The 16,948-nt window shown below is 38.0% G+C and overlaps 1 protein-coding gene across 6 annotated transcripts in view; it reads left to right on the top strand.

Moving 5' to 3' along the window:
• Positions 1-4,783: 4,783 nt before the first annotated feature.
• Positions 4,784-16,948, top strand: part of anxa6 (annexin A6) — a 43,494-nt gene continuing 31,329 nt past the window's right edge. For 2 of the 6 annotated variants that reach the window (XR_009064735.1, XM_057849404.1), the window contains exons 1-4: positions 4,784-4,906; positions 8,626-8,684; positions 16,524-16,608; positions 16,692-16,786. Coding sequence is in view for 5 of the 6 variants with exons in the window: in XM_057849404.1 (XP_057705387.1) it covers positions 4,861-4,906; positions 8,626-8,684; positions 16,524-16,608; positions 16,692-16,786 (285 nt within the window). In the remaining variant the exon portion in view is untranslated. Of the gene's footprint in view, positions 4,907-7,862; positions 7,968-8,622; positions 8,685-16,523; positions 16,609-16,691; positions 16,787-16,948 lie in introns of those variants that run through there. The other 4 variants (XM_057849400.1, XM_057849399.1, XM_057849401.1 and 1 more) reach the window with 3 other exon arrangements.

Genomic DNA, 16,948 nt, shown 5'->3' with positions numbered 1-16,948 from the left:
CACAGCTGGGAACCAAATATCCCGGCCAGAATTTAAAAAATGCTACTGATGAATTTTTGTTTCATAACTGGAAATATAATTCAGTCCCGGGCTATGTTCTCATGGTTTACAAACTTTTTTATTTTTATTTTTTATTTTTTAACTCAGTGGCGTAATTAGTTTTTACAGTAAATTAATGGTCAATAAGTAACTATTTTTGCCGTTTCTACGTCATTTAAATCTTGACGAGGCGATCATGATGTGCAATGCACCATTACAGCACAAGAGGTCAGTATAAAACATTAAAATTTTATCAGAGCAAAAAGTCCACAGAAATCCTCATTCACTCAGTAGAATTTCACATGTATGTTCACATAATTTATAGATATGGAATAATGCAATATGAATGCAAAGGCATATCATTTTAGATCAGTGGTTCTTAACCTGGGTTCGATCGAACCCCAGATTTTCACATACAGTGGGGCAAATAAGTATTTAGTCAACCACTAATTGTACAAGTTCTCCCACTTGAAAATATTAGAGAGGCATGTAATTGTCAACATGGGTAAACCTTAACCATGAGAGACAGAATGTGAAAAAAAAACAAAAAAAAACAGAAAATCACATTGTTTGATTTTTAAAGAATTTATTTGCAAATCAGGGTGGAAAATATGTATTTGGTCAATACCAAAAGTTTATTTAAATACTTTGTTATGTAAATGTTGTTGGCAATAATGGAGCCCAAACGTTTTCTGTAACTCTTCACAAGCTTTTCACACACTGTTGCTGGCATTTTGGCCATTTCCTCCATGCAGATCTCCTCTAGAGCAATGATGTTTTGAGGCTGTCGTTGGGCAACATGGACGTTCAACTCCATCAACAGATTTTCTGTGGGGTTGAGATCTGGAGACTGGCTTGGCCACTCCAGGACCTTAAAATGCTTCTTAGGAAGCCACTCCTTTGTTGCCCTGGCTGTGTGTTTGGGATCATTGTAATGCTGAAAGACCCAGCCACGTCTCATCTTCAATGCCCTTACTGATGGAAGGAGATTTTCACTCAAAATCTCTCAATACATGGCCCCATTCATTCTTTCCTTTACACAGATCAGTCGTCCTGGTCCCTTTGCACAAAAACAGCCCCAAAGCATGATGTTTCCACCCCCATGCTTCACAGTGGGTATGGTGTTCTTCGGATACAATTCAGTATTCTTTCTCCTCCAAACACGAGAACCTGTGTTTCTACCAAAAAGTTCTATTTTGGTTTCACCTGACCATAACACATTCTCCCAGTCCTCTTCTGGATCATCCAAATGCTCTCTAGCGAACCGCAGACGGGCCTGGACGTGTACTTTCTTCAGCAGGGGGACACGTCTGGCAGTGCAGGATTTGAGTCCCTGGCGGCGCATTGTGTTACTGATAGTAGCCTTTGTTACTGTGGTCCCAGCTCTCTGTAGGTCATTCACTAGGTCCCCCCGTGTTGTTCTAGGATTTTTGCTCACCGTTCTTGTTATCATTTTGACGCCACGGGGTGAGATCTTGCATGGAGCCCCAGATCGAGGGAGATTATCAGTGGTCTTGTATGTCTTCCATTTTCTAATAATTGATCCCACAGTTGATTTCTTTACACCAAGTGTTTTACCTATTGCAGATTCAGTCTTCCCAGCCTGGTGCAGGTCTACAATTTTGTCTCTGGTGTCCTTTGACAGCTCTTTGGTCTTGGCCATAGTGTAGTTTGGACTTTGACTGACTGAAGTTGTGGACAGGTGTCTTTTATACCGATAATGAGTTAAAACAGGTGCCATTAATACAGGTAACAAGTAGAGCCTCGTTAGACCACGTTAGAAGAAGTTAGACCTCTTTGACAGCCAGAAATCTTGCTTGTTTGTAGGTGACCAAATACCTATTTTTCACTCTAATTTGGAAATAAATTCTTTAAAAATCAAACAATGTGATTTTCTGTTTTTTCTCTCCACATTCTGTCTCTCATGGTTGAGGTTTACCCATGTTGTCAATTACAGGCCTCTCTAATCTTTTCAAATCGAAGAACTTGCACAATTGTTGTTTGACTAAATACTTATTTGCCCCACTGTATATGTTCACATAATTTAAAGATATGGAATAATGCAATATGAATGCAAGGACAAAGGATTTTAGATCAATGGTTCTTAACCTGGGTTCGATCGAACCCCAGGGGTTCGTTGAGTAAGTCTGAGGGATTCGTGAAGGTTAAGACACACAGGGCCCTATTTTCGTAAAGGCAAAGTGTTGTTTTGGACTGGTTTGCCCCCAATTTACAAGCGTATCGTAATTCAGTTTCTTGAAATTGTTAGCCCTCTATCTAATAAGAGGATAAACTGGTTTAATACGTGGAAGGTTGACCCGTACTTGGTATGATGAAAAAAAAAAAACATATATTTTACATTATGAAAATAGTATGTGATGCAAGTATGCAACATAAAATGGGAATGGATATAAACAAAATATTGTGAAAAACAAAATGCGCAATTTGTAGTATATTTGAAATAAATCAAATGGGAATCCACTCAGATATTAGCTTGCTATAGCTTAGCAATATCAATTTTGAATTGGAAAATAATTGCTTTATTTAATTGCGAAGGGTTTGGTGTAGGCACATGTGAAACTTGTGGGGTTCAGTAGCCTTAAAGCAGTAATGTGAAGTAATTTCATAACATGCCAAATAGGGTCACAATTAAAGTAATTAAACATTGTCCAACAAATAAAGCACGAAAAAATAATTTATATGTTGTATATTTGGCAAAATAATCGCGTTTCCTAAGTTCGAGCCTGAAAGGGGACGAACCCGGAAGTGATACGTCACACCGGGAACAGCGATGGCAGCTCCATACATACGGCCGCCATACAAAGCCCTTCAAACAATGATTCAAACAGTGATATAAGCGATAGATCGAGCGCAAGGGAGGAGATCCAAATTTTTGAAGAGTTGGAGGAAGAAGAGGAGGTTGGAATTTTATGTTGGACCTAACATGTATTAGCCAGACGCTAATCAGGATGCAAACAATGTGCCTAGACTACCTGACATGGAATGGATACAAGACCCATTGAGATTACAAGATTGGTAAGATATAGGCTATTATTATTTTCATGATTTGAAGATGCAGGCATTTGCACATAATTGTATGTTTTTCTCTATCTGATGACATTGTTAAAAAAATAATAATCAAACTTCATGTTCCTTTTGGCAGATCCGGCAGCTCTCGTGCATATGAAATAATAATATAAAAACGTTGGGGGGAAAGAAGGAGATGAGTCGTTGATGGCTTTCTCCACTTTATTGTGGCAACAATAAGAAAACAAAATAATAGCGGACTGCCGCCACATTCGACCGCGAAGTTTTGCTTCTCGTTCATCTCACCCCCTCGCCTCCTACTACTCACAGCTCTCCAGTCCCAGAGTCTCTTAAACAGATCGTGCATAGTGTCTTGTTATGAGCTTTTTGTTTACAAATGTATCGAACACACAACGTGCTGACAACTTTTTTTCTTAATTAACACATGGAGCGAACAGTACAACACGGCTCGGTGCACTCAGGAGGAAGAGGCATCTAATGGCGTGACGAAATGTAGTTTTTTCACACAAGCGAACAGATTACAAAGCACTACTTCAGTGTTGTCCCGAGACTACATTTCCCATGATTCACTGTGTGACCAGCGCGCTCGCTGATTCGCTGCCAGACATTAAAACCAACATGCTTGTCAATGTCACCTGTCAGCGGCTCGCACGTAAAACATAAGCTAGAAGGCTACCAAGCGATCACCGTGAAAGAAACGCTGAACCGTACAAATGCAATGCAATGCTTGAAGCATGAAGGTGGAAATACATAATACAAATACAAATAAATGTCCACGAACTGTCTCTTAAGGCAACGTGACCGTGAATTACCGCGACGCCGACCCGCTTATGTGCACATCCACACCCCTTTCCCGATTGACAGTGGATTAACCCTTTCGGACAAGACCGTAGATGACGCACAATTTAAACACGCTTAACCTAGCGAACGCAACAACAACTATGATCGGGGATTGCCATGAGTTAACTTTCGGCTAACGTCGCTAGCTTATACTGTTCATTCCACAACAGTTGGCAGCTCTGCTTTGACAAAGTCATCAGTCATCTATCCAAAAATCACACTTACTTTTTGGCAAATCCTTGATCATAAGCAGACCAGTTAAGGAAGCAGGCATCTTCGAAGTGTTTGCAGCAGAGAACACTACTCGATTATGGCGTGAAATTAATTCGCTTCGTGCGAACGAAAGATGTCCATTTACGTGCCCTGCTATCCTTTGGCCACTCAAACAACTTTTCGTTTGAGTGAGAACAAAACATCGCCACACACCGCCGTGGCATCTTACCGAGAAGCAATGCAACAAACAATACTGTTCTATGGCGGACTTCCCTCGCACTTCCCGGTGTGACGTAATTTCCGAAGATTTCCGAAGATTGCCGAAGAAAAACATTTTCCTTGTCAAGGGCGTTGCTATGGGTTAAACAAAGAATCTGGAAGGGTTGCGTTGAAAAAAAAAAAAAAAAAGAAAGAAAATATGCTTATAACTGTTTAGCCATTGATGTTATTCAAAAACATGGTTGGCCAACCTTACTTCACATTACAGCTTTAACAAGGTTAACAACCACTGTGTTAGATGCTAGGTTATCAATTCAGTGTCTCAAGTGGGTTGCATGGAGGGATGTTGAATGTCCAGCAGGTGTCAGCGTTTAATGACAGTATCAACACTCCCGCAGTGTGTCACTGTGAAGCGTGTCGACTGTTCATGAAGCCTCGCGGACCCATTACTACCTTCAACTCTCACTGGAATGGTTCGCAGCTGTGTGCCAAGTGGTCAGGATGAAAATCAGCACCTCCAAATCTGAGACCATGGTCCTCAGTCAGGGTAAAGGAGATATTTTGTTAAATAAATCTTATTACTGAAATGATATTCATAAACAAATGGTTGCTTTTGATGTCTGTAATCTCCAAAACGTGAAAGGCTATTTAAGGGGTCAATGTAAGATTTTGTTCCAGCTGGACTGGTGTAGAAAAACCCAGGAATATTTTAAATGAATTACAATTCATTGGAAAACCATTGCCTTGAAAATTGGCACACAAATACTAGGGGAAAATTCTAAGTCTTAAAATTAAAAAAAATAAAAAAGCAGTTGATGAGGTTTGGATTTTTATTAACACCAATAAACATGCAGAACATGTGTGCGTAACAATACTGAACAATCATGCTCAGTACTCCTCCCCATCCTCTTCATCTTCACCAACACTGTCTCATTTATTTCAAAATTTATTTATTTTTTTCAATTTATATCTAATTATTTCAACATTTATTGCCATGTTTATTGAATTATTTCAACATTTATTCATTCCAATATATATTTATTTCAATATTTAAAAAATAAATAAATCATTATTTATTTATTTCAACATTTATTAATTTATTTCTTAGAAGGAAAATAGCAAGTGTATTAATGTTGAAATAAATAGATAAAAATGGAAATAAATGTTGAAATAATTAAATATGAATTGAAATGAATAAATAAAAAGTGAAATAAATGAATATATATTGAAATAAATAAATAAAAATTAAAGTAAATATTGAAATAAATATAAACTGACATAAATAAATATAAATTGAAATAAAAATTGAAGTAAATAATAAATAGTGAAATAGAAGCATTTCAATGACACATATATTAATTCATTTAATATTGTATTTATTTAATTTTTGCACTCATGGGCCTCCATAACTCGTGAGTGGGAATTTCAAATTAAAAGCAAGTTACAAATGCACGTAAGACAATTCACACACACATTTGTTGAATGTGTGCGTGTTTCGTGTGATATGTGTTCACGAAACCCACAATGTGTGTGTGTTTCGTGTTAGATTTGTGTGTTCATTGAGCATGTATGTGTGTTCATTATGAGACTGATCTAGCCCTTTACTAATGGCGTACCGCACGCATGCTATTTTTAGACCGTGACGTCGCATCGTAAAGCGGAAGTAATGCTGAAGTGGGACATTATAGACCCGCCCTCGCATAGAAACAACGTAATTTCTGCTACTTTTCGTCGGTAATCTTTCAAAAACGAAAATGCCGATCACGCATTGCTTTTTGGGAAACTGTAGAAACGACTCTAGACATTACGACACATGAAGAATGTTTTCTTCATACGTTACCGGAAACCAAAAACTCGGGAGGAAAAAATGTGAAGAGCGAATCAATTTGCACGGACTTTAACCCTAGCTCGGTGAATCCATTCAGATTTCATATGCAGTAAACATTTTGTTGGGTTGGCATGGTCTTTCAGAGGACAAAGAGGTAAGCCATTTTTATATTTTTAACTTATTTTTTTAGCTTAACGTTGTGCCGTACTGCTTCTGTCTGACAATGAATGACCTGAAAAGAATTACAATGGTATCTGACTGCCACTGTTACGGTTTCTGTTCTATCTATCTTCTGTTCGTTCGTTCGTTCGTTCGTTCGTTCGTTCGTTCGTTCGTTCGTTCGTTCGATCGATCGATCGATCGATCGATCTATCTATCTATCTATCTATCTATCTATCTATCTATCTATCTATCTATCTATCTATCTATCTATCTATCTATCTATCTATCTATCTATCTATCTATCTATCTATCACTTTAGTAGGGGGGAAGTGTAAATAAATTATAGAATTAAGATTTGTTATCAATGAAAAAATTAAAAGTGTTCGTTGGCTGTCACTGAGTAGCATTTGCGATCGCTACACAAAGCTAACTAAATTACCCCCAAGAACGGTCAGAGACGTAGGACAACCAGAGGATATATAAGAAAGACAGGGCTGATGGTAAAGGATAGCTTGTTGAAACAGGAGAATGTCATTGTCAATCGCGTCGATAAAAAAGCTAAGGCTATGCTTAGGTCGGCTCTTTTCTTCGTCTTTTTCCAGCCTTCGACACTCAAGCCATCTCTTTAACTGAACATTTTTATGTTCTTCCACATCTTTGCCAGTGAATTTGGCACCAGGCACATCATTTTCGGAGAGAATTGGTAGGTTTAGCTCTGTAAACATCTCCTTCGTACACGATTTCCATTCATTTCCTATTAGGGACAAACGGTCTACTTAGCAACAGTAGCAAATGTCATGAATATTAATGAACGGAAGTGACGTATTGCTTGCGGTACGCCATTGGACAAGTAACTAGTTTTAGCCATTTAAAAAAATTCAATATTAACAATTTTTAAAAAATTTCTTTCTAAATTTTTAATCCTTATTGCATTGAATTATAAATACATGTATAAATTCATAAAATATTAATCAAAACTAAATTAATGAAGTTCAAATGAATCATAACAAAAATACATGCTGGTTACAGCCACAAGTGAGACTCTAAAGTAGATTTTTTTTTCATAGTATTAAAGTTCAAGACAAGGCAGCTTTATTGTCAAATATGCTATATGTACATGAAATACAGCATGAATGACTCATACAATAACTCATTGCATATCACTGAAGACGAAAAACGTCCAACCAATTTAACCCGGAAGACTGGTTGACAATGCTCATGTGACGGTGCCATTTAAGGGAGAATGAACGACAGTTCATCGTCGTCATTGGCAGCTGAGTTAAAATAATCCCTGTAACGGTAAAATAATAATAATATTAGTAGTAAAAATAATAATAATTTTGTCATAAAACGGCTAATCTCCATTAAATGTATACTTTTGTCAAATAAAACACAAAGGAATCAACTTGCTACAACTCAAGATTTTTTTTTGCGCTGCCACATCTGTGCGTAAAAAGTGGTATTACGCTTAAAGTTGTGCGTAATGCGCACGGGCGCCACATTCACGTTCCCGGGGACGCCGCAGTCTGCGTCACAGCAGAGGGAGGACACGTAACGGTCCACAAAGATCCGAGCTAGTCTTCACACCGTTTTTGCCACAATCTCCGTCCTAAAAAAGGTAATCAGATTTATTAAGTTACTTCTTTTAGAGAATACATCAAGCGCAATTTGCTCTCAGCCATTTGTCTTTTTCTAAACCCATACGACAGCGCGTGGTACGTTTGTGTGTGAAAAGATTTGAAATTGGACATATGTCGAGCTGGAGGTGATTTCAAAGTTTTAGAAGTTCTTTAAAGAACTATACAAATTGGGGTACAGGGAAGGGCGTGGCTTTGCGTGTACAGTAGAGGCCCAGACCCTGAGACTGCATTCTACTTCTATTTTTGGAAAGACACGGTTGTGTCTTAAACAAATAGTGCTGCTGCACATGAAAACTAATAGGGATCTATTTTATATTTTATTATTTGTACATATTCCTTGCAATCAAAAAGTATTTACAGAATAAATCTGTTAATTTTGACAGTGTTGAATGAATGAGTCTTAGTCTCAGTTATGAGTCAAAAGAAGAGAAAAGAGAAATTCTTAAATATATTTCCTGTGCTGCATTAGATTTGGGAAGTAGCCCCTAATAGTGAGGCAACAAGACTGAGTTTAGATTCCACGTCAGAGGAGGGGCTATCTAATGTCTACATATAAAAACTCTTCACATAGTACAATTGCAGTAAAGCAGCAATTTTGACAGTATGTTTTACTCTTTTGTCATGCTTTCTCAGCAGGCACTGAACTCTTGCCCCCTTCACTTCGACATCCTCATCGACATCTCGATTCAGAAATGGTAAGAGAACTCTCATCTACCATTGTCATTTTTGTCAATGTTTTTTGTCTTTTGTCTCGTATGAATTAAGGTAGTAGTTGCAGTAAATGATCCAAATTGTCTGGTGAGTAGGCTTATGACAATATATTAATATGGTGCAATATGCTCCCACCAAGACTCGAGATATTGTTTTAAACAACATGTTATTGTTTAATAAAGGAACCAACAGACAAACCAAATTTTCTACAAGACCAACATTTTCCACCAAAATAATGTCTATTTGTCATTGTCGGCACCTGACGTTCAATCTGTTTTCAAAATTGGACATATAGTGGCATCAATGACAGTCAAACATGAGTGATCAAAGTCAGTCCTTCCTGTTTAAATGAATTAGACATCTGCCAATGTCAGTGCCAAGCAATAAGACAACAAAGGCACTCATTTTTTACAAGAATGTTGCAATAATATAGTATTGGTGTACCGTATTGGCACGAATATAAGACAGTGTTTTTTGCATTGAAATAACACTGAAAAGTAGGGGGTCGTCTTATATTCGCGGTCTAGACGTTATACCCATTCACGACGCTAGATGGCGCCAGATATCATTGAAGCGATGTTCTATCATGACAGAGCTCAGCTACTCTCAAGTTTAACCAGTTTGCATTATTTTATTGCAATGTTTTTCTTTATTCAGATTTGTTTCAAAACTACAGTTACAGTTAGACTTTACTTTGATGGTTAATACAGTTATTGCAATTTTGTTGTTTTATCACAATAGATTGGTTTATTTACATTTCAAAAACCAGAAGCCATTCATTTACGAATGTGATTGGACTTTACATATTTAAATGTTCAGATATTAAGATTTGAATGAGGCAAAATAACATGCTTTTTCTCTCAAATATATTGTTATAATCATTGTACTGTAATTATTTTCTGTATAAAAATTAATTTGGTGTTTAAAAAGTCTTTTTTCAAACTTGAGTCTTGAAAAAGAGGGTTGTCTTATAATCAGGGCCGTCTTATATTCGGGCCAATATGGTATTGAATGTTACACTGAAAAATTCTCATAGTCGTAGGCCCACTTGCACAATTTTCTTAAAAGCTTGTTGCCATGGGCTTGTTGGGGTGCCCTGTTGCTATGACAGTGAAAATGTCCCATCTGTCGAGGGAGTGTGCATGAGAAAGTGCCTTTTGGCTTTCTGCCCTAAAACAGCATGGATCTGGATAGCAGCTGCTGCACTAAACGCTCGGTTTCCTTGCAGCCTACGATGACATTGCATAAATTTAGTGGGTCAAAATCAAATCCACTGACTGATTGCTCTACATGGGGACTTATGATTAAAGTCATACCTTTATTCTTTACATCATGGGGCTTATGATTAAAGTCATACCTTTATTCTTTACATCTGAGAAAGACTCGCACAGTCAGTGCCCCTTTGTGTGTAACCTGACTCCTTGCTGCATACTACTGGCCCACCCCTTCGTCCTTGCAGTGGTCGAACACAGATCCACACATATGGAGGTTGTGTCTGTGAACACGGGGGTCAGACAACTGCTCATGGGCAACTGGTTTTACAACAAATTGCAACATATCACTTAGAAGAGAACCCTGAAGATTACAAATGCGTATGGGTCATTCCAGAATTGGATGACATTTTGGCTTCATAATTCTTAAAAAAATAAGCCTTCACTTTCTTGGTTTCTGCTACACATTCATGAATTGTAGGTAATAAACTAACAAAGGCATGCTTAGGCTTTTTTAAACAAGTAAATTTACTCAGAAACTGCAAGTTTTGGTATTTCGTTAAATCCATTTGATGGTGTTGGAAATAAGTTGACAGCAACTGCATCTTTATTTTTTTATTCAAGTAAAGTTGAGTAATGAAATGTGTCACATGATGGTGTAATTCAGGGGGATTCAAACTTTTTTCTCTGAATGCCACTTTCAGAAAAATCAAAAGATGAAGGGGTCAGTTTGAAGTCCTTGAAATAAGGCAAGGGAAGGCAAGGCAAATTAATTTGTATAGCACAATTCAACACAAGGATATTCAAAGTGCTTTACATCACACGAAGGTAATAAAAATCACATTAAATCAAAAGAACGTTAAAACAAAGGCAATCGAAACAGGAAATAAAATTATTCATGAAAATCACATTAAATTCCTAAAGGTGAGGAGCATTAAAACTAAATGCTGCCTCACCCTGCTTGGTTCTTGTTCTTGGAACATGTAGGAAGCCGGTTCCACACGACCTTAGGGGTCTAGATGTTTCATAGGGATCCAACGAATCAAGCATGCATTTTGGTAAAAGGCCATTAAGTGTTTTGTAGATGAGCAGTAGTATTTAATATTCTATCCTTTGACTCACTGGAAGCCACTGTAACGATTTCAAAACCGGTATAATGATGTCCAATTTCCTTGTATTTGTAAGGAATCTGGCAGCAGCTTTCTGTACTAGCTGCAGCTTCCCTAACTGATTTTTTATCAAGACCTGTAAATATACCATTGCAGTAGTCCAATCTACTGAAAATGAATGCATGCATATGTTTTTCCATGTCTTGTTGAGTTAGAAGCCCCTTAATTCTGGCTATATTTTTTAGGTGGTTAGGTGGTAGCAGATTTAGTGAGGGACTTTAAATGGCTATCAGATTTTAGGTCTGAGTCAATAATTACATCTGACATTGTGCTAAGGTGCGTGCTTATCTTTGAGCTTTCCTTTTTTGGCCCAAAGATGATCACTTCTGTCTGTTCCACATTTAGCCCCAGAAAATTCTGGCACATCCATTCACTGATTTGATGAATGCATTTACTCAGGGAGACTAAGGGACTATAATCATGTGGGGACACAGAAATGTAGAGTTGTGTGTCATCTGTATAGGTGTGATCGGAGATGTCATGCTGTTCCATGATCTGAGCTAGGGGAAGCATATACAGTGGGGAGAGCAAGTATTTGATACACTGTCAATGGGTTTTCCCATTGGCAGTGTATCAAATACTTGTTCTCCCCACTGTAGATGTTAAATAATAGTGGACCAAGAATGGACCCTTGAGGGACTCTACATGTGAATTTGGTTCATTCCGACTGATGGTTTCCGATTGACACAAAGAAATCCCTGTCATGTAAATAAGATGTGAACCACTGAAGAACAGTGTCAGTGAATCCTACCCACTAGGTACCATTAGGTAAAAAAAGATCAGGTTTTTAAATTGTATCCTTCTTTAAGTGCTACCTCATTGACTGCCATTGAAGCTGATAGACATCCAATCCGATTTGACTTGATCGTTCGATCCCTGCCAGCCTTCCAGAGAAATTTGATTCGATCTATATCGCTATCAATTGCAATGAAACATGTTCACTCAATGCCAGCCTTCCCAATTGAAATGGATTTGATGTCTATAACTGTCAATGGCAGTGAATGAGTTCAGGGCTACAAGCGATAATGATATTGCAATGTACATATAGTGATATTAGGCCTGCACAATATATCGTTTGAACATCGCCATCACAATGTGTGCATGCACATAGTGCTATTGCAGGACGTGCAATTGTTGTTGTTGTTTTTTTTTGCTTCATAAAAGCGACATGGCCTCCTGGATCCCTTTTATCAGAGCTGGGTAGAGTAGGCAAAAATTGTACTCAAGTAAGAGTAGCATTACTTCAAAATAATATTACTCAAGTTAAAGAAGTCACCATCCAAAAAATGTGCTCAACTACTTTGTACAAGTAAAAAAGTATTTGGTGAAAAGAATACTCAAGTGATGACTAACATTGTGAATAACTGCCTACAATGTTTGATTTTGATTGTTATTATTATTTTTTTTAAATATGGTGTTTTTTTCTCAGCACATAGAGCAAATACTTCACGCCACGTGATTGAAAAGGCTGGCGTGATAGAAGAACGGCAAGCTTGAGTCTGATTGGTATAATGGAGTCATGTGATTATTGTTGCGACATGTGATTATTGTTGCGACATCTCATTGGTGAAATTGGTGGAGCTACCGTTGGCATCTCTGACAAAAATAAAGTTTATATGTAGAATAAAGAGGAAAAATGTCATGACTCAAGTGTAGACGAATGTAGCGGAGTAAGAGGAGCGTTTCTTCTTCACGAATCTACTCAAGTAAAAGTAAAAAGTAATTTTTTCTCAAGAAGTTACTCAAGTAAATGTAACGGAGTAAATATAACATGTTACTACCTACCTCTGTCTTTTATAAACAGCAATCTTCATCATTCACAAATTAACTCCCTTGGCCTGTAATAAACGGTAATATACTGTATGACCATACAATGTGGTCATGGTGAGTCAACCAAAGTATCGAGCCAAATTCTTCTAGTTTTAATATCGCAATATATCGCAATGTCTGTTTTTTCCAATATCGTTCAGCCCTAATTGATATATACACTATGAAATAAACTTTACACCAAAGAGAAAATGTCAAGAAAATCACAACTAATCAATCATCAATTCATCACATTGGATTTTTTTTTTTCAAATACACTACCGTTTAAAAGTTTGGACCCCAATCTTTTGAACCATAGTTTATCATATGGGATTTTTCATTATGTACAGTCCCTGACAAAAGTCTTGTCGCTTATCCATTTTGTAGAAACAATTGCTAATAACCTGACTTTTAATTATTCAATTGGTTTGAGAAATGGCTCGTATCAAAGCTAAGACCCTCCCAAATGATGTTGAATGTACAAAAATATATTTGTTTCACTCAAAAAAGATTTATCATTTAATGAATACATAAAGGTCAAATATTGGCAACACAAAAATTTTGTCGCCTACAGAAAGTAGCGTGAAAATTGAACAAAAAATGTACTTCAAATACAAAAATATGTTACATAACATAAGCCAATTAAGTAGTGGTGCTGTGAGATCCAAATGTAATATTTTGTATGACTTCCATGGGCTTGAAGGACTGCATCCATGCGGTTCGGCAAGGATTCATACAATTTATTGATGAAGTCATCAGGAACATAAAAGAAAGCAGTCTTGCATGCCTCCCAGAGTTCAAATTCATGGGTTTCGTCTTCCATGCTTCCTCTTTCATCCTGTCCGTATCTGGTGACTGGGCTGGCCAGTCCTGGAGGATCTTGATCTTCTTTGCCTTGAGGAACTTTGAGGTAGAGATTGAAGTATGCGATGGAGCACGATCCTGCTGCAGAATTTGTCCCTTTTTATGGTTAGAAATGTAAGAGGCAGCTAAGATTTGTTGATATTTCAGACTATTTATGTTGCCTTCCACCCTGCAGATGTCTCGCACACCCCCATACTGGATTTAACCCCAGACCACGATTTTGGCACCACCAAACATCACTGTTTTGTTGAAAAAGGTGGATTTTTCAGATGAATCTTCCATCGAATTACACCACAGTCATCGCAAATATTGCAGGAGACCTACTGGAGCCCGCATGGATCCGAGTTTCACTCAGAAAAGTTTTGCCTTCTTTGATGTTCCTGATGACTTCATCAATAAATTGTATGAATCCTTGCCGAACCACATGGATGCAGTCCTTCAAGCCCATGGAAGTCATACACAATATTACATTTGGATCTCACAGCAGCACTACTTAATTCGCATATGTTATGTAAAATATTTTTGTATTTGAAGTACATTTTTTGTTCAATTTTCACACTACTTTCTGTAAGCGACAAAACTTTTGTGTTGCCAAATTTGACCTTTATGTCTTTATTAAATGATAAATATTTTTTCAGTGAAACAAATATATTTTTGTACATTCAACATCATTTGTGAGGGTCTTAGCTTTCATATGAGCCATTTCTGAAACCAATTGAATAATAAAAGTAGTGTTGCACCGATACCATTTTTTGGCCCCGATACCTATACCTGGCTGTGCAGTATCGGCCGATACCGATACCATACCGATACCACCCTGTTTATATTTATATACTGTATATATATTTTTTTCCAAAGAGCTACATAATTGGATGTGAAATCATTGCTGTCAAGGCTTTGTCAGGCTGTTGCTTACCTTTGCAAAATAGGAAAAAGACTAGTACAAAGTGAATAGTCTACTAAACCCTAGTAGACAATAGTTGAATAAACCTTTGGCTCTCAAAGGCCAAAATAGTGCTACATTTGTGAAATTAATAAAACATGTATAATGCTAGCCCAACAGTAAGAAAGTAAATATAAATTCATAATAATAAACTCAGAATGAACGGAGTAAACCTTTTTAAACCTCTCAAACGCCAAACAGTGCAACTTTCATGAAATTATTGTCATATTCTGCTGCTGGTTAGATTGTGTCTTGTTGCTGGGCTGGTCGTGGGGGCTTTCCTGACGTCGCACCTGAATCCAATGCAAGCTCATCAGCGCAGCATTTAAGCACGGGTAATCTCAAAGATATTTGCCTTGCTGATCGCCATTTGACATCTCGCACTATAGTCTCGCTACATTTGCTTGTTACGTTTTTTTTTCTGTTAGTGTGCTGCTCTCGTTTGTAACCTCTACGCTGTGCAGGTATTTGAGTGTTTTATTTTGGCTTTTTGTCTCGCTGCCTATCGTCTTAGTTAACCTTCGAGTTTGTAGTATTGAGCTCCGTCGACCTGCTGTCACAGACTCCTTTTGTTATTTCTTCTATCCCGCGATCGCGTGTTATTTTTTGTTTGCAATCATTAAACCCTTGTACATATCCCCCACTCGTTGTCTGCTTCGAGTTCCAACCTTGTTTCCACATTTGCGGACGCTAACAATTATAAGTAATAATAATTGACCACAGCATCCCGTATGTCTATTAGCCTCCTTTTTTCGGGAGGGGGGAGTCCCTTATTTCTATTTCTGAAAGGTGGCAACCCTACTTTGGAAACAGTTCCCAAATTACTGCGGCATTTCTTTCAGTAAAACACAATAAAAGTAAAGTAGACGTAGTGAATTGACCAGAGATTGTTGCTCCGGTCCAGCGCCCTTCCTCTGGATACCAGTCCTGCTCTTGCAGGCTCAAACTCGTTGTGTTCGTTATTTCGTCTTCAAATGTTTTATCAGGTTCGAGGTATTGAAATTGGCCGATTTAACTCCACATCTCGAAACTTTCAGGCCGCAAATCTTGCATGCAGCCATTGATTTTAATCGACGGGATTTTTATTTTGAAATACTTCCCGACCGCCGCCATTTCTCCTGGTTTGTTTTTCCTCCATATGAAAAAGCGCCCTTGTCATTGGTTAGGAGTGGCTATTGGCCCGCTCTCATTGGTCTGGAGCAGGCCAATAGCGATAGCTGCTTGGTGTTCACGTGTCATCACACAGCACAGAGACAGAGTGTAGTGAGTGCCAGGAGGAAAAAAAGGCTGCGGTCAAATGTTATAATAATGGACCGGTAAATGGTATCGGCGCAGTCTTTGTTGGTACTCGCCAATACCGATACCACCATTTCGGGCTGGATCGGCGCCCCCTGCCGATACCAGTATCGGTATCGGTGCATCTTTAATTAAAAGTCAGGTTATTAGCAATTGTTTCTACAAAATGGATAAGCGACAAGACTTTTGTCAGGGACTGTACACTACGGTTCAAAAGTTTGGGGTCGCTTACACACCAAACTTTTGAACGGTAGTGTATATTTTATTCATGTTATACAATTTACTGAAATTGTACAGTTTCCAACGTTAATTTCAACATGTTGTCAGTTTTTTACCCCTAAGCTATTGGAGAGGCACTGTTTAAGTGACAAGCTTCATTGAGCTCTAAAAAATGTAGGCTGAACTCAAGCTTCTTATGTCAATGCATATTAGATGATAATTTCACAATTTGCTACGGCCCAACAAAACTGGGCAGCGGGCCTTAGTTTGGACACCCTGTAATAAGGGTAATGTTTTGTGCTGCATTGTTCGCAGGTGTTCAGAGGCACAATAAAAGATGCTCCCAATTTTGACCCCAGTGCTGATGCTGAGTCACTCTACAATGCAATGAAAGGAATGGGTGAGTATGTGAAAAGTGCGCACACAATGCCATTCAACACTTTTCAGAATTCACGGCTCACATGTGTTTGTCATGCTCCTCAGGCAGTGATAAAGAAGCCATCTTGGACCTGATCACCTCTCGTAGCAACGCTCAGAGGCAGGAAGTTATTGCGGCGTACAAGTGTACCTTTGGAAAGGTACTTCATATATTAAAGATACACGATAATATCGGTCGCCGATAATTATCGGCCGATAATGGCAATTATGACGCCACACAGATAATCCAGATAATAAAAAAATTCAACCGATAATGCAATCCGATAATTATATACTTGATTTAGCCTCCAAATGTGCGCAAC

The sequence above is a fragment of the Corythoichthys intestinalis genome, chromosome 11, assembly GCF_030265065.1.
Source record: "Corythoichthys intestinalis isolate RoL2023-P3 chromosome 11, ASM3026506v1, whole genome shotgun sequence".
Taxonomy (NCBI): domain Eukaryota; kingdom Metazoa; phylum Chordata; class Actinopteri; order Syngnathiformes; family Syngnathidae; genus Corythoichthys; species Corythoichthys intestinalis.
Note: the sequence above shows the minus strand (reverse complement) of the source record. Positions and strands in the feature narration are given on the sequence as shown.